Genomic DNA, 18,588 nt, shown 5'->3' on the forward strand with positions numbered 1-18,588 from the left:
TATTATTATTTTTCTGTCTTAATAAACTGTCTTTATCTCAACTCACAGGCTTTACTTTCCCGTTTCTCTCCCCCCCTCCCAGAGAGGGAGGGGGGAGGGTGAGCGAATGGCTGTGTGGTGTTTAGCTGCTGACTGTGTTAAACCACAACAGTTTGATTTTATGACTAACAATGAACATTCATCTACTATGAGGATCCAAACACATTGTAAAACGTAACTATTTATTTAATTTTGGCATTCACAAGAGCTAAACTCTAAACAAACGGCTCCTAGTACCATAGTGTCAAACAAGCTTTTCTGACTGCCACATCATCTCTAACAGAGACTGCTCAAAAACTGAATGCTTAGCATAGGATCTGTGTTAAAGCTCCATCCCTTTTCAGATGACATACGAGAAATAAAGTGAATTCTTCTAATCCAATGGCAATATCTTGGTACACAGTTACCCGGACTGTGATGGAACTGTACAAGTGATAAAGGTTCTATTTCTTTACTATACCTAAGGATTTCCATGTCACAGGCAATGTAAAATCTTTTCTTTCACAGCGATACACTACTTAAATTTTATTATGAGATTATCAGAAATGTGGGAGAGCTGAGAGAGGATTTGAGATCAGACTTCAACCTGAGCTGTTCAACTACACCAAGAATGACCAATTTCTAAATAGCAGAATTGAAAGGAAGCTTTGTCAAATAAAACCTGCCTTCCTGAGATCATTTACATTTGGAGAAGATTTTATTATTGAAAGAGGGAGTTAAGAGAATCTTATCAAGTAGAGAGAGAGTGCTCACAGCATTAAATTAGGATGCTACTTAGTGTCTTTGCTAACTATGGTGCACTGTGCAAATTAACTAAAGCAAGAAGCCTTGGGCCCCTTTACCAAGGTCAGTCTCCTAATAAGAGTGTGAGCCTATCTTAAGAAACTGGTCCTGCGGATGGACAAGAGCCAAGGAGCAACTGAGTCTGTGCAGAGACAAGAGGTCAACTAGCGGTGACGAGGAAGAGTCATCAGTCTTCATCCCCACGACCCCTGACGACCACCACCAGAATACACTGCACAAGCGCAGATGGGAGGAGTTTATGGAAATGACTCCTTGGAACTAATTTTAATACAAAGCGGGGACAGGTTATGAATATGTATAGGTGTATTGTGAAACTTCATGCATATGTAACTCTTTACTGCATAGAACCAAGGCAAGTTGCTGTGTCAAGTGTGCACGACTATGGAAGGACTACAACCCCCCCCCCCCCCCCCCCCCCCCCCCCCCCCCGTACTGCCCAGCTCTGAATAAACATACCTACTTTACAATCTTACTGATTGTGGAGTCCGTTTCCGCAAGTCATTATCTGCTAAGTATCATCTTTTGTGAAAAGCCTGCATAATTGGGGAAGAAAGAGAGCTACATAAGAAGTGGTCTTCAATATGCGCACATGCACACACAAATACATGCACGTATTTCTGCAATATAGAAAACAGGTCAAAAGTAAAAATTAAAATTATTTCTAAATTTTTACATGGTATTCCTTTAAAGCATTCCCAACCACAAATTCCAAAAGAAAGCATCAAACCCTGTTGTGTATAAAATATATTTCATTTTAGATTAAGATTTCTAAAAGTGTAAACATCTATGCTACAGACTTCCATAAGTCATCTAAGTAACTCCCCAAGACATGAGTAGCTAAAAATATACTCTAGGAAAGGACTAATTAGGTAGTCTATTTTTCCAAGCTCTAATCCCAAAGAATGACCTCTCATTGCTTGCTGTTTTCCCTGCACCAATACATAATTACTGACTTCATATATATAATAGCTATATTATATAGCTATTATATATAGATATATACATGTATGTATACATATATAATAGATCTCACTGTCATATCTCTGATTATAACCACAAGCCCGTGGCCAGTTCTCATTCTGCCATTCTGCCAAGGATCCCTAAAAGAACCCACCTGTCCTCCACAGTGATGGGTGACAGAGCCCAATCCTGAAACCACAGTTGTTTAAAATTTAATCATGTGGGCAATCCCAATGCAGTCTAGAAGAGAACTCCCATATTTAAAAATAAATCCACAAACTTGTGTCTTGAAAACATCATAGCTCCAAAATAAAAGTGAATCGAGTGGTCAAAAGCTGTTCCTGGAGGGATATCCGTTGTGTAACCATTTTTAAGAGGAAATGGACCTGACATTTAAAAAGTCAGGTGTCAAATGGCCAATATACAGAAATGATTAGGAAGAAAGATAGGGTGTCTGTAAGATGATGTTTTCCCAGCATTTTGGAGCTACCAACATAAACAAGAATTTAAGAAGCCATATCAGTCTTAATAATAGTTTCAAAGGACACTGACACTATGGGAAAAATGTAGTCAACCAGCCAGAGGTTGCTTTAGATTTACATATGCATGTAATTTCAGAACTGAAAGCCACTCCTGAAGGACTACAAGTTTCCCCACAAAATAAATATTCTAAATAATACATATTCTAATAAATATTCTAAAGTTCAAGCACTTGGTGCTTCAAGCACAAAAGCATGTCAGTTCACTTTCCAATACCAATAAAGCCAAAGGACAATAAGAGCACAAGTAGTCAGTTACTCATTAAGGTAATTAAGGAAATTTATGCTATCTACTACATTTACCAACAAATTAGCTGTATTAGAGGGCTTTCTTTACCAAAGAGATCAGAGCTAACCATAGACAATCACTGAATCTCACATAATATTTTGAAGAATCAGCTAATCAAAATAGGTGATTATCCCACTATATTTAGCACTGGTGCAACCTCACCTTGAATATTGTGTGCACTTCTGGGCTCCACAATATAAAAAGGATGTTAAGTTATTTGAAAGCATCCAGAGGAGGTCAACAAAGATGGTAAAAGGGCTGGAAAGCATGTCCTATGAGGAAAGGCTGAGGACACTTGGGTTGTCTAGTCTGGAGAAAAGAAGGCTAAGAGGTGACCTCATTGCTCTGTACAACTTCCTGAACAGGGGAAGTGGAGAGGGAGGTGCCAATCTCTTCACCCTGGTGATGATCTTTGAAGGTCCCTTCCAACTGAACTATTCTATAAACTACAATTGAAAGATGGGATTAGAAATTAGTGAGTGATTAATTAAGAATGAATATGTAGGCAACACTCATTGCTTAATATGTGCTACATTTGCGATGTGCCTGTGCTGCGCTTAGGCCTCCAGATAACAGGAGCCCCTGGGACCTCAAGAACCAGATCAAACCAACCTTATGGTTCGGACTGTGACCAAGGGCTCAGAGATAAAGAGGACTGTTACATGCAAGGCCTCAAGATAACAGGAGCCCCTCAGACCCGGAGAACCAGACCAAACCAACCTTATGGCCCAGATTGTGACCAAGGGCTCAGAGAGCATGCACAAGGAGACGAGGTGAAAAGTTCAACCCTGATGAAGACATCTTACTTCATCCTCATGACCCTCGGTGCCCACCACCAGAAGGCACTGCGCAAGCTCAGAGGGGAGGAGTTTATGGAAATAACTTCTTGGAGCTAATTTTAATACTAAGCGGGGACAGGTTATGAATATGTATAGGCATACTGGGAAACCTCATGCATATGTAAATCTTTACTGCATATAACCAAAGTAAGTTGCTGTGTTAGGGGTACACGACTTTGGTGGGACTACCCCCCCATGCTGCCCAGTGCTGCATAAACATACCTACTTTACAATCTTACTGACTGTGGAGTCAGCTTTCCGTGAGTCACAATCAGTTACACAACCCTGGTATCATTCAGAATGCAACAAAAGTTTATATCACAGTACAGACATTTAAATGCACATTAAAATAAATTATATTGTCAAAATAAAATAAAAAAAAAAAACACAAAACAAATACAAACAACAGGAAATATGAAGACAGCACAGATACTATATTAGCAACGTTTATACAAGAACAAATGTGCCCTATCAAATTTAATTACAGCATCTCTTCTCCAACAGCATAATTTATACTGCCATATCTGATGCTAAGAAAAAAAAAAAAAGTATATCTGAAAGGTCTCAAATAATGGAATAATTTTAAATGCTTCTATCCTAACACCCAACTCAGGCTCTGTGGCAGGATCCATGCACTCCTTTGAGTCACCTGGAGCAAGACAGTTCAGAAACTTTCTCCAGCAGTACAGTCCACTCAACGATTCCAACACCAGAAATACAAGGAGAAAATACAGAGAAGGAAATGGCTCCTCAACACTCCTGGAGACTCCAGAGACCCTCGGTTTTGGTAATCCTCTTTCTCTTTTCCCCGACATACTCCAAAGCTTTAGCTGTTTGCTAGGAGGTACAAAACTTGAACAAGATCCCCAACAAGTTTACTTGCTTTGGTATGACTCTTGCAGTTTTTACTCGGTCCCTTAGAATCTCCCCGTGTGCGCTGCTGCTCCCATGTCACCCCCCATGGGAGCACCCTCAGGGCCGCGGGGCAACCACTCAATAAGGTCACAAGCACTGAGGGCAGAGACACCCCAAAGGAGATGGAGAGCAATATCACAACTCTGGTCTTTCCCCCCTTCCCTGTGTGTTTTACCGCCTGGTGTCCAGACACCCGTCGTGTCTCCCATGGGGACACATACCCGGCGGGACGGGCACAATTCCACTGAAGTGTTGCGGAGGGTGTCAACTTCTGGGACCTTTGGGGGAGAAGATGAACAAAGGGGTAGTCCTTGGGAGAGGGGGTGGAGAGAAAATATCCCTCTCTGTCCCAAAATACTTCCCCGCCTCATACGCACCACTTACCTGACACAGAGGCTCTGTTGCCCGGGGCAGAGATGTGGCCGCCTCTACCCTGGCTCTGAGTTCCTTGCTCCGGGAGGTTCGGCCTGTGTAGGAGTGGCTGCTGGCAGAGGGTGGGGGGAGGAGGCTGTTGTAAATGAGCGGCGCCCCCGTTCATGGCGAAGCTGAGGAAGCTGGAGTGAATCGGGGGAGTACAGGAGAAGAAAGGGAGTTTGGGGGGGGGGGGGAACGGCTGCAGCAGCGATGGGGGAGGGGGAGAAGGAAAAGAAGGCGGCAGGCGACAGCGCAGGAGGAGGGAGAGGAGAGATGGCAGAAGGAGCCACCAATCTTCTGGTGAACCCGACTCCTCTATCAGCCTCTCCCACCTGGCGAAGGGGATCCGATCGATCTTCAATGTCGTCCTCCCCGGACTTTGCAGATTCCCGGTCGTGGTTCTGCAAGCAGGCGGAAGGAAAGAGGCGGGAGTCGAGCTGCACCGCGGAAGGTTCTGAGTTGGTGGCGATCAGCATCACTTCCCCCTTCCCGCCTGCCCCCAATCGGTTGGCGGCAGCCGGGGTCCCTGTCGCCCGGACAGCACAGAAGAGGTGGCAAGCATGACAACAAATTCCCTTTTGGTCTCCCCTTCCCTGTGAAGTAGCAGCAGTGGAACAAGGGGGGTGCCACCACTTATTGTCCAAGTAAGGTGTCCCCCTCATAAGAGGGCATAATAATTTGTATCAAGAAGATGGTTGATGTTAATAAAGAAGGGGGAGATGTGGGAGTGTGGCCATGGGGGTCGGCAAGCCCCATGGTTGATGATAACATCAGACTCTTAACAATGAGGCCATCAGGAATGTTTCTGAGGAGAGAAGGAAAATAGGATGAAATATAGTATACTGATGTGTTGTTTCATCTTAGAGGGAAAAGGAATGGAATTAAGTTGGCCCCTGACTGAGCCTTTGGTGTTGGCATGAGAAAAGTACAAGCTGGAGAAAGATAAATGAAGTGTTAAAAGGGTTGTTGAAGGTGTTAAAGGTTGTGTGGTATGTTCAAACAGAGCTGTTTGAAGTTGAATGAGCAGGGAAAGAGGATGTAGGAATGTTAATAGTTCTGTCTCAACCCTAGGCTGAGATCTCAAAACCACGGGTGTGAGCCCTCTGGGGCAGATGGTCCATGATGGGTCCAAGAGAGTTGTCATGGAAACAGGAAAAGGCATTTTTATTTGCAATGCTTGAAATTTAAATTGAGAAAAATGGTTGGAATTCATCAATTTTTATACTTACCCAGTTTGCCAAGGTCCTTCTTAGGAAGAGTCTTGCTGGAAAAACTGGATGCAAAAATTACTTTTGAACAAGGAAAAATGGAAATAAACTTTTGACAAAATTAGAAAACAGTCAAGTTTGGTTCATGGTACTAGATTGAAAGGATGCCTTTTTCTGCCTGCCCATGGCATCTGAAAGCCAGAAATTCTTTGCCTTTGAATGGGAAAATCCTAATAGTGGACGAAAAACTCAGCTTACTTGGATTGTGTTACCACAGGGTTTCAAGAATAGCCCCACAATATTCAGGAAACAACTAGCCTGTGATCTTGAAGCTTGAAAGACCCCTTCGGGAAAAGGGGACACTGTTGCAATACACAAATGATAGCTACTGAAGAAGAAATGGAATGTGTATAATGGACTTACTAAAGTTTTTCAGCACTAATTCTGTGAACCCAACCTCTTTCCTTAGTCATGTTTACATCAAGACCATGGACACGGAATACTCCAGCTGACCAGACTTAAAGGATACACCCCTAGAAGATGTGGAGGATTGGTATATAGACAGCAGCAGCTTTGTCCGCCAGGGATTTTGCCTCACAGGATATGCGGTAACAAACATCATCCCAAAAGGTAGAAATCATCGCCTTGATAAGAGCTTTTGAGCTGGCAAATATTTGGACAGATTTGAAATAAGCTTTTGGTGTGGTGCATGCACATGGGGAAATTTGGAAGGAGAGAGGACTTTTATTTTCCTCAGTTAAACATATAGAAGAGATTGATAGCAGTTATTAGGGAAGAAGGAAAAAGGAGGCCTAGACAGCTAGGCAAGGATCAATGTGCCCTATGTAAGAAATTCAGGCATTGGAAAAAAAATGCCCGGAACAGAAAAAAAATGGAAAAGGGAACTGGGAATTATTACATTGTAGCGAAGGGGGCAACTGGCCAATCTGAAAGAGCATATTTCTGCAAACTGTTGAAATATAAATTTGGGAATCAGTGAGGCATTCACAAGTTCCTATACATGCCCAACTCTCCAGAGTCACTCCTAGGGAGAGATTTATGGGAAAAATTACAAGAAACCATATCATTTTAAAACGGGAAGATTATTCTGGAGGTAAATAATCAAAGGTATGTGGAAGTGTTGAGTTTGATGATGACGGCTACTGAAACTAAAAAGGAAATTAGCGAAGAAGGTATTAGCCTGATAATTGAAATTTTCTTACAATTAGGGTTGCTAAAAGAGTGCCAGTCTGACTTCAACACTCCAATTTTCCCTGTTTGAAAACCTGATGGATCATATTAGGTCATACGAGCTGTTAATCTTTACCCTGTGGTGGCAAACCCCTATACTTTACTAACATGCTTAACACCAGAGCTAACCACGTTTATTGTTTTAGATCTGAAGGATGCCTTCTTTTGCCTCCCTCTCCATGAAGCCAGACAGAAAATCTTTGCATTTGATTGGAAAAGCCCTGAGAGTGGGTGCAAAACACAGCTCACATGGACAAGGTTGCCTTAGGGCTATAAGAACTCACCCACCTTGTTCGGAGAACAACTTGCAAAGGACTTGGAGACCTGGGAAGCCCCATCAGGAGAAGGAAGGCTGTTGCAGTACATAGATAACTTCCTAATAGCCACCCAGACAGAAGAAGCATGTGTGGCCTGGACATCCTAAGCCTCCTAAACTTTCTGGGACTACAGGAGTACAGGGTATCGAAGAAGAAGGCTCAGGTGGTAAAGCAGAAGGTGACCTACCTGGGTTATGAGGTTAGTGCCGGACAATGGACCTTGGGGTAAGATTGTAAAGAAGCGATATATTAAACCCTGAAACCCGAGACAATAAAAGAACTGTGAACCTTTTTGGGAATGACGGGATGGTGCAGATTGTGGATCTGTAATTATGGATCGCTTGTAAAACCGCTTTATGTGTTCATTACAAATGGGAACAGGGACCTCCAATGGACAAAGGAGGCCAACGCAAACCTTTGACCAACTAAAGAAGGATCTCATGTCAGCTCCAGTTCTGGGACTTCCAGATGTAAATAAACCATTCTTCCTCTTCTCCCATGAGAAACAGGGGATTGCCCTGGGAATACTAGCACAGGACCTGGGCCCATATCAAAGGGCAGTTGCTTATTTTTCTAAGCAGCTGGATGCTGCTGCCAAGGGATGGCCGGGATGCCTCAGAGCCGTTGCAGCAGTGGTGCTAAATATCCAGGAAGCACGCAAGTTCACCTTGGGACAGAAAATAACTGTGCTAGTGTCTCACACATTGTCCACAGTGCTGGAAGTGAAAGGTGGTCACTGGCTTCCCCGCAAAGGTTCCTGAAATCAGCAGAAACCAAGGGAAGGCAGTACACCATGACTACCTAGAGAACATTGAAGCTACCTACTCCAGCCGTCCAGATCTGAAGGACACTCCTTTTGATGATATGGAAATATGGGAGCACCTATGTCATCAGCGGAAAACAACATGCTGGGTATGCAGTTACCACTTGCAAAGACATAATAGAATCTGGAAAATAAACATCTACACGGACTAAATAATGAGATTATTGGAAGCAGTTCAGCTGCCTGAAAAGATAACAATCATGCACATTAAGGCACACCAGAAGGTGAGCTCAGAATCGGAGGAAGGAAATGATCTGGAAGACAGAGAGGCAAAAGAAGCAACGGAAGGTGAGGTAGCAATGGAGGGAGCCCTGATTCCAGACAGGCAAATTCCCCTTGAAGGTAAGCTTGTATATAACAAAAAGGATAGAAAACTAATCGAAAGACAAAAGAGAAAATATAACCAAGAGGGATGGATTATTGCCAAAGAAGGGAAGGGAATGTTATAAATTAAGTCTCAACTCAATCTGAATTTTGTAATATTTATACTTATAAAAGGTATAAAAGGTATAATAGGCAAGTAAACAGCGCTGGGTGTGTGGGGAGTCTATGCTCCACCAACATGCACACACGAACATCAAACATTCTAAATATAAAGAACATTGTTTTTACATACTAAACTCGAGTATGCCTATACATATGTACGATCAGAAAAGGTAACAAACAATCCTTTTACTTCCATGACTCAACAGTCTCCATTTTCCATTCCTTTTCTTGATTACAAACAACAGTATCCATTTTCCATTCCTTTTGAACAATATGTCTCGCTTTAAGTTGTCAAGCAACTTGATCTTCGGGCCCTACATATCCCGTTCCTCCTGGATTGAAGAAAAGCATATCCATCTCCTTTTCAAGGCCAATAGGGCCTGGGTCAAAAGGCACATCCAGGTCAGCAGGGGGCGTAACAGCAAAAGCCTTCGATGGCTGTAGCAGCAGAGGGGCCCATGGCGTAGCAGTCAGATCAGTAAAGGAGCCTGCAGCTCCCTCACTGTCTGGCAAACCACACATTTCTGACTGTGGTCCCACATGGCTCTTTAAGGCCTCAGAGATTGCTCGCCAGATGTCGAGCAATCCCACTGCAACCTTGTCATTTGTAGTTGCAGAGTCCCACACCTTGACATCAATTTGGTCTCATATTTCAGGCTCATAAACTATCCAATTGTTAATAAGGAGAATAAGCTGTAAGGTTACCAGGACAGTCTTTGTTCCTAAGGACGTATGATTTCCCATAATGCGCAACTGCTTACCAGTGAGAGGCAGTTGTGTGCACAGGTCCGCTTCTCTCAGCTCGAGCTTCTCTCCAGCTCCAGTGCTCCTATTTCCAGCGACTTTCTGTACGAGCTTCTCTGAGCAGTTTGCTGAGTTTGGCCGAACCTATCTTCATGAGGCGATCAATGTGCCTGTTCCTGTCCTGGTTTCTGTTCTGCTAGCCTGTTCCTCTTCATTCCTTTTTTCCTGCTTCTTTATTGATGACGTAACTTCATCGTGTTGCCTTCTTTATCTTGAGTGCAGGCTCCCCTCTTATACCCTTCCCTCCACAGCAGTTCTTTTCAAAACAACTTTTAATTGGTCAAACAACTTTGAATGTAACAACAAAAGCAAACACTTAGAAACATCCATACCTCAATGGCTGGAGAACAAGAGAACCAGCTGGAGAACAAGAAACCGGAGACTGCATGGAGTCTCCTGAATCACCCTTCTTTGTTCCCTCTAAACTCTTTTATATTCCTGATGGCCTCATCCTTAAGAGTCTAATGTTATCTCAACCATGGGGTTTTCCAACCCCCATGGCCACATTCCCAAATCTCCCCCTTCTTTATTAATATCAACCATTTTCTCGACACGAATTACCACTCCATATATAACGCTTGCTGCTCCTGCCTTCCTCCCTGTCACACAAAAAACATTAAGAACAAAAAATAGGATTAAAAGATGCACCGCCAGGCTCGTATATTGGGCACCACCAATCAACACTTGGATAAAACAGCACTTCTTTTCCGTCTGTCATGCGCTGTGTTCGTCTCCAGCCGTTTCCCTCGTGGAGAATATGGAACTGCAGATTGGAACTCTGCACTTGCTTCGCAGCAATGCTGCATCTCACTCACACAGCACAATCATGCAATCACACCAAGAGGCCCCTTGCACTTCTTGTTCTTACCACAAGAATATATCACTTAAAACAATAACCAAACTGTTGTATCGTCTCCGGCTGTTTTCCTCGTGGAGTAATTCACTTCACAATACTTTGTCTCAAACACATACACTTACACAAATGCTTTCAACATGAAATATCCAGACATCCACAAATAAGACAAACAATTATTAATACTCCAATTAATATCCTTCCAGCAGCTGCAAATATTACTCAGATAACCTTGTCATAATTTTGAGAGGCCCGCTTACCCTTCTCCTGCTTCTTATACAGTCATTAGCAGGTCCGTCCTGGCTTCCAAAACCTGGATACAGCGGTAACCTCAGATTTGCTCGATCTCCTCCCAAGATCGCTACTGGCCACTCTGTTGGTCAGCAAATCCCCCTTGACCACTTATCGGTCACCAAATCTCCCTTGACCGCCCTATTGGTCAGCCTGTAGGGTACCCTCCTCCCATATGGGGACTATGCTGCACACCAGATGTCTCCGCGCGATTTACCAGCTGCCCTGGCCACGCGTACAACTTACAGGCCTTTCCTGTTCTATAAAACATACCGTTTGTCCACAGCTTCAGGAGGTCTTTTTCTGCTCCCCCGGTGAGCGGCTGGGAGTGGAGTCCCCTCCGAGGAAATTTCTAGGGGTGCACCTAGGGGCGTTCGCTCCGCAGTCGATCCCGTAGCTGAGCAGAGCGTCTCCTGGCTGGCTTGCCAAACTGACTTGTGGAAAATGGACTCCACTATCAGTAAGATTGTAAAGTAGGTATGTTTATTCAGCGCTGGGCAGTACGGAGGGTAGTCCTGCCAAAATCGTGCGCACCTGATGTGGCAACTTGCCTTGGTTCAATAACCCTAAGCATAGCTACAGGCTGGGAGATGAGTGGTTGGAGAGCTGCCAGGCGGAGAAGGACCTGGGAGTCATGGTGGATAGTCGGCTGAATATGAGCCAGCAGTGTGCTCAGGTGGCCAAGAAGGCCAACGGCATCCTGGCTTGTATCAGAAACAGTGTGACCAGCAGGGCTAGGGAGGTGATCGTCCCCCTGTACTCGGCTCTGGTGAGGCCGCACCTCGAGTACTGTGTTCAGTTCTGGGCCCCTCACTACAAGAAGGACATGGAGGTGCTTGAGCGGGTCCAGAGAAGGGCAACCAAGATGGTGAGGGGCCTGGAGAACAAGTCCTACGAGGAGCGGCTGAGGGACCTGGGCTTGTTCAGCCTGGAGAAAAGGAGGCTCAGGGGCAACCTTATTGCTCTATACAGATACCTTAAAGGAGGCTGTAGTGAGGTGGGGGTTGGTCTGTTCTCCCACATGCCTGGTGACAGGACGAGGGGGAATGGGCTTAAGTTGCGCCAGGGGAGTTTTAGGTTAGATGTTAGGAAGAACTTCTTTACCGAAAGGGTTGTTAGGCATTGGAACAGGCTGCCCAGAGAGGTGGTGGAGTCACCATCCCTGGAAGTCTTTAAAAGACGTTTAGATGTAGAGCTTAGGGATATGGTTTAGTGGGGACTGTTAGTGTTAGGTTAGAGGTTGGACTCGATGATCTTGAGGTCTCTTCCAACCTAGAAATTCTGTGATTCTGTGATTCTGTTCTATGCAGTAAAGAGTTACATATGCATGAAGTTTCACAATACGCCTATACATATTCATAACCTGTCCCCGCTTTGTATTAAAATTAGTTCCAAGGAGTCATTTCCATAAACTCCTCCCATCTGCGCTTGTGCAGTGTATTCTGGTGGTGGTCGTCGGGGGTCGTGGGGATGAAGACTGATGACTCTTCCTCGTCACCGCTAGTTGACCTCTTGTCTCTGCGCAGACTCAGTTGCTCCTTGGCTCTTGTCCATCCGCAGGACCAGTTTCTGCCAGTTTCTTAAGATAGGCTCACACTCTTATTAGGAGACTGACCTTGGTAAAGGGGCCCAAGGCTTCTTGCTTTAGCTAATTTGCACAGTGCACCATAGTTAGCAAAGACACCAAGTAGCATCCTAGTTTAATGCTGTCAGCACTTTATCACTGCTTGATAAGATTCTCCTAACTCCCTCTCTGACTGTGAGTCTTTCAGATGTGCTCATTCTGGGCTGCAAGCTTGCTTGCCGTCCCCTTGCATGGAATTAAAGCAGGGTTGATGTTCAGACTGTGTCAATGTCAATGTCAATTTCAAATACCATTTGTCAATCTCCCTCTCAGATTCCTGGATGCTATGTTTTCTGGTGAGCTCCTCTCGCAACAGAGCCACCTGTTTGAAAAGCTCATCCAGCTTTGCACACCTACACCCATGACACCCAACTCTGCCTTCAGGACCTAGGGAGTCTTCTAGAGACTTTGCACTGTCCCCATGCCCCGCCACCTCCCGCTTTGCGCAGCGTGGCACTGCCCGCTTCCTCCCCGGTGCTGGCCGGGGAGCCGCCCTGCCGCCCGCTCACTTGCCACTTGCATTTCTCTGCTGTTCGGGAACCTATGCTTGGGGCTGGAGCGGAGAGAGGAGGCGAGGGCCAGCAGTGGCCGAGGCCATTAAGCCCGCCACCGCCTCCTGGGCTGCTCGCACAGCTCTGTGCATCTGCCTCTTCCTTCCCCCGCGTCGCCTACGCCTGGGGAACCGGCGTGGGCCGTACCTGCAGAGCCCCGAGCGAGGATGGGGTCTGTGGCTTGGCGTCGCTGCAGCAACGTCGGCTCCGCCTCGCCGCTAGGAACCGGGTGTGGGCGCCGCCACTGTTGTGCTCTCCGCGCTGCTGCTGCGCGGCGATCGCCCCTGCTGTCGGGTCGGCTTGCCCCCGCCCCCCGCCTTTACCTTTTTTTTTTCCTAAAAAATACCCAACCAACAACAACAAACAGAAAAAAAATCAGCCAAACAACCTAAAAAAAAAAAAAAAACAAAACAAAAAAACCGAGGGCGTGGGGGTTTGGTGGGATCCGCTGCATCTGTTGTCAGGGAAGGAAGGAATTGCCATCCATCGGCAGAGGTAGCACATCTGGGCGGGCACACCTGGGCATGCAACATCGTTTCCCGCTGCCTGCCTCCTCCGTCCTCCATCCGGTCTTCGGGGTGCGGGGAGGTTTCTGCTCGCCGTCCCCGGGGTCCATCTTTCAGACTGAATATTAAAACTGGCAGCGCGGAGGGAGGGGTGGGCTGGAAATAAAGGCTGCTTTTTTTCCCCTTGGTATCTATTTCATGGGGATCTGCTCAAGACAAGAGAGGATTCAGAAGGATATTGACGTTGTGATCGAAAAGTGCAAGGCGGAGAAAGACTACCTGTTTACAGGTGAGTTTCCCACCCGGGAGCCAGGTCGGCGGCGCGGAGGCTGCCGTTGCCCGCTCCAGACCCCGCTCCCGCTGCCCGAGCTGTGCCTGTGCTCTTCGCTGCCGTACCCGGGAGCGGGGGCCGCGGAGCTGGCGTGTGCCTCCCCAGAGCCTCCTTTTTCCTCTTTCTCCTGCTCCTTTCCTTCTGAGGGCATGTGAGGGCAGAGGAGAACAGGAGCCGACTGGGAAAGGCAAAACCTTGAGGGTGTGCGAGTGTGCGTGTACCCGTGCACACCCCCCCACACTCACCCCCACACACACCCCCGCTGCCTGGCGCAGACCTCCGGCGGCAGCTACATGGTTATTCTTTGGGTTCCCGCGCCCCTCGGTGCATGCATTTTTCTCTGAAAGCCCGCCCGTCTTCGGGGCTGGGGGAACGGCAAGTCCCCTCCTGTGCAAAAAACACGGGTTTTCGCCGCTGCCTTGGCTGCGAGGTGCCGGCCGTGATTTGCCGTCGCAGTAGCCTGGCTTGTGGCTGCCTGTTGCCGTTACCAAAGATGGAAATTCCTGCCGTTGCCATAACACTAGAGCACTTGTTGCAAAGGGGCGGAGGGGAGTTGCTGCATTTTCTCTGATTCACGCAGAACACTTTCCCACTTTCCGCCCCTCCCCCCCCCCCCCTTCCCCGTCTCGGTAGCATTATTCTGGTCTGCAAAAGCTCAGCAATTTCGGTAAAAGTAAAGAACCAACGGGATGCCAAGTTGTAATTGTTATAAGTTGCCCCCTTAATTAATTTTCAGAGAGCATTGTATTAATCATATAAAGGAATTTATTGAGTAAGCAAACAGCAAGCAAAACAGCGCTGGGCGACCGGGGAGTCTCTGCTCCGCCAACGGCGCACATCTCACCTCCGCCAGGGTCCCTTTTTATATCTTGGTAATTCCGGGTTTACGCAGCACATCCTGGTATGTTCTGCGGCTGCGCGCACTGTTGCTAGGGGGTCGTCCCAGTCTCTCTGGTGGTCGTGAAGATGAAGGCCGTAGTCTTCCTCTGCGTTGTGGCTCGACTTCCTTTCCTCAGTAGGTCATGTTGACCCAGCATGAAGCAGGAAGGCAGAACATTATCATGCTGGTTCAGCAGCTTATCAGGAGCTTTGCAACAGTGACTTTAAACAAAAAATGGAACTAGGATGCAAGGGGGGGAGAAGGGGAGGAAACTCCCTCCCCCTTGCCGGTTTAAGGGCCCTCTCTCGTTACATTAAGTAAAGGAATTTCAGGCATTTTACAGTTTCTTATCTCAGCAGGAGACCTTAACTACCCCCACTTCTTCAAGCAGGAGTCCTTGTCCTTATAATACAAAAGACAATGAACAAACATTTATTGTATATTACAGTAATAACGTAGCTCTTTGTATTGATATAGTATAAACTCACTTTAGGATAGAATAAAACTTGTGGAATGATATTGTATAAACTCACTTTAGGATAGAATAGAACTTGTGATTAAAAGTTAGCAAGGACAAAGTAAACAACATCTTGTTATCTGTAGACCTTCTGTTACGTTTAAGCATTTTGTTATTTGAAAACATCCCATTATCTGTTAACACTCAGGCTGAGACTTGAGATAACTTGAGTCAACTGTCTGTTATGTCTTGTTAACTGAGACATCCTGTTATCTGCCGACCCTCAGTTAAACTGAAAGCCAACTCAGCATTTTTACAGCTTGGAAAACAACTGATTAAGGAAGTGCATTACGAGGAAGACCTACGGCCTTCCTCCCAAAGACCACTGCCCACATCCTGGAGACCCCGGCCCACAATTCTTGGAAGACTTTTGCGCAAGCGCAAGGACTGATAAGCTAATTAGCATACGAAGCGAGGGTAGACGGGGTTAGGTAATGAATATGTATGAGTGCTAATTGAATATTCATTGTTTCGCTGTATAAATATGAGATAGTTTGTCACTTCGAACATGCACGATAGGCGGAAGGATCCCCCGTGCATCCAGCGCTGCAATAAAGAATATACCACTTAAGGAAATTTTGGCTTTGATCTTTAAATCAATTTGGCGCCCCAGATGGGACTACCTCTCTGCCGGTCCGCAGGACCCGCTGGGGACAGGACTCCCTAGGGTACCCCCGGGATTTCCTGGAGGGACTCCTCGACTCACCATATCACTGCGGAGGCAGACAAGGACCCCATCATTGTAAGTGAGTATATTCTTTATTCTGGTTTGGTTTTCTGGTAGACCGGTCATCTGGAACTGTCTGTTAAGTCGGAAGGTGATCTTCTGCAAGGCAGTATTTGGTATATACTTTGTGGTAAGCACCATAAGTATATTTGGGGACCTTAAGGAAAGAGCTCGCTTTAAGGTCCATCTGGAATTGTGTTGCCTATTTTGGTTTTCTGACTCATGGAGTGTGGTATTTAACTCTGGTTATTGTTACTGCGATTTTGGCTATTTTCTTGGTGATAACAGTAGTTTCGTGACGTTGTTATAAGAAAGATATCGTTACAGTGTTACATGTTTCGGTTTTCTGACCTATCGCATGTGGAATTTGACTCTGATTATTGTTATTGTGACTTTGGCAATATCTCCTGGTAATAATAGTAGTTTTGTGACATCGCTATTGAAAGATACCTGTGTGCCCACAGTTTTGTAAGTGATACATGTATTCTGAAAGTGTGAACTGGAAACTAGGGGGGTGAGTAAGCAGTGAAATTCCTAAGAAAAGTACGTTGGGCTGTATTTTGAGTCATTGGAAGGATATAGGGGGGGCTCCGGGTGGAAGTGAAAATAAGAAAACTCTGACAAAATATTGTAATCAATGGTGGCTGCTTTATAAGCTGGAATGTTGAAAAAAGTGGCCTTTTAATGGAGCTTTAAACTATAATACTTTGCTACAGTCAATGTTGTTTTTGAGAAGGAAAATAGGATGGAATGTTGTATACTGATGCTGTTTCAGCATCTTGGAGGGAAAAGGAATGGAATTAAGTTGGCCCCTGACTGCGCCTTTGATGCTGGCATTAGAAAAGTACAGGCTGGAGAAAGATAAAGGAAGTGTTAAAAGGGTTATTGCAAGTGTTAAAGGTGTTTGAAGTTGAATGAGCAGGGAAAGAGGATGTAGGAATGTTAACAGTTCTGCCTCAGCCCGGGGCTGAGACCTTAAAATCTTGGGTGTTAGCCCTCTGGGGCAAAGGGATCATGATGGGTCCCAGAGAGTTGTCACAGAAACAGAAAAGCAGTTAACTCTGAAAACAACCTGAGTTCATGTGTGAGCTCAGATTGCCGATGGGATCGCTCAGGGAACTGTGGACAATTGCATTTCCCTGACCGACCCCCACTAAGACCCTAATCATCCTGAAAATTATGAACGGTTAAGTAAATACTAGAATCTGGACGATTTGGGAATTGAGAATATGCTTCCAACAAGGTCTAAAAGAAACCCCTGTGGAATTTTTGGACCAATTCTGAAATGTAATGGGGAAGAAAGAAAGGAAAAAAAAAAAAAAAACGGTTTGGACCTGGCTTCAGAGGACAAATCGACTAGCCTTTTTCTAGGGTAATCATCGGCCCCTGATTTCAACAGGTCTAATGGGGACCCGGGGAATCTACCCTAGCAGATCCTCCACTGATTATAATGAAGTTAGGAGAGGAACAGAAGTGAAATTTCTTATTGATATGGGGCAACGAATTCAGTTCTAAATCAAGCGTTAATGCCTTTACAGAATGATTATGTTAGGGTAAAAGGGTGCAACCAAAAAGGCTTATTTTTGTGAACCTTTGAAGTACAAGTTGGGGAAATGTTATATCTGGAGTGGTAATTCGTGTCGAGAAAATGGTTGATATTAACAAAGAAGGGTGATTCAGGAGACTCCATGCAGTCTGGGGTTTCTTGTTCTCCAGGTGGTTTCTTGTTCTCCAGCCATTAAGGCATGGATGTTTCTGGGTGTTTGCTGTTGTTGTTACATTCAAAGTTGTTTGACTAATTAAACAGTTGTTTTGAAAAGAACTGCTGTGGAGAGAAGAGTATTAGAGGGGAGCCTGCCCTCAAAAAAAAAAAAAGGCAACACTATGAAGTTACATCAGTACAGAAGCAGGAAAAAGAAGTGAAGAGGAACAGGCTGGCAGAATGGGGACTGTTAAGTTATGGAACTTAAAGGACTGTTTGTTACCTATCCTGATTGTATGTATGTATAGGCATACTCAGGTTATTATGTAAAGCAATGTTCTGTATACATGTATTTAGAACGTTTGATGTTTGTGTGTGCGTGTTGGTAGAGCGTAGACTCCCTGCACACCCAGCGCTGTTTACTTGCCTTTTATATACGTTTTCGAAATATTTGTTTTATAAATATTACAAAATTCAGACCTCATTTATAGCAGAAAACAAATGGGGATACATAGGTTTTTATATCTACCTGGATCTCCAAAATCTCTATTAGGTTGAGATTTGTTAGAACAATTAGAAGCAGAAATTATCTTTGAAAAAAGGAAAATGGAATTAAGGATAGGAGAAGAACAACTAATAAATGTGTTAAGCCTGGCACTAATACAAACCGACCCTAAAAGTGAAATACCCTTAGAGATCATAAATCAAGTATATCCAGGAGTTTGGGCCACTGAAGTCTCTGGAAGAGCTAAAAATGTGACCCCAATAATTATTAAATTAAAGCCAGGAGAAAAACCCATTAAGGTTAAGCAATATCCTTTGAGGATAGAAGATAGGAAAGGAATTAAAGAGATAATTGATAGATTTATACAGTATGGATTATTGGTTGAATGCGAATCAGAATACAATACACCCATA

The 18,588-nt window shown here is 45.0% G+C and overlaps 2 protein-coding genes and 1 pseudogene across 6 annotated transcripts in view; 2 read left to right on the top strand and 1 right to left on the bottom strand.

Moving 5' to 3' along the window:
* Nucleotides 1-5,275, bottom strand: part of LOC137847012 (E3 ubiquitin-protein ligase RNF38-like) — a 174,633-nt gene extending 169,358 nt beyond the window's left edge. The window contains 2 exon segments of the mRNA XM_068665216.1: nt 4,770-4,960; nt 4,962-5,275. Of these exon segments, the coding sequence (XP_068521317.1) occupies nt 4,770-4,960; nt 4,962-5,275 (505 nt within the window).
* The window catches only part of LOC137847031 (very low-density lipoprotein receptor pseudogene), a 456,685-nt pseudogene that overhangs the window by 269,510 nt on the left and 168,587 nt on the right, over nt 1-18,588 (top strand).
* LOC137847041 (protein mono-ADP-ribosyltransferase PARP8-like) overlaps nt 13,501-18,588 on the top strand; it is a 62,565-nt gene continuing 57,477 nt past the window's right edge. For all 5 annotated transcript variants that reach the window (XM_068665318.1, XM_068665320.1, XM_068665317.1 and 2 more), the window contains exon 1: nt 13,501-13,802. In XM_068665318.1, coding sequence (XP_068521419.1) covers nt 13,712-13,802 — 91 coding nt within the window. In that variant the 5' untranslated portion in view covers nt 13,501-13,711. The remainder of the gene's footprint in view (nt 13,803-18,588) is intronic.

This window comes from Anas acuta, chromosome W (genome assembly GCF_963932015.1).
Source record: "Anas acuta chromosome W, bAnaAcu1.1, whole genome shotgun sequence".
Classification (NCBI taxonomy): Eukaryota; Metazoa; Chordata; class Aves; order Anseriformes; family Anatidae; genus Anas; species Anas acuta.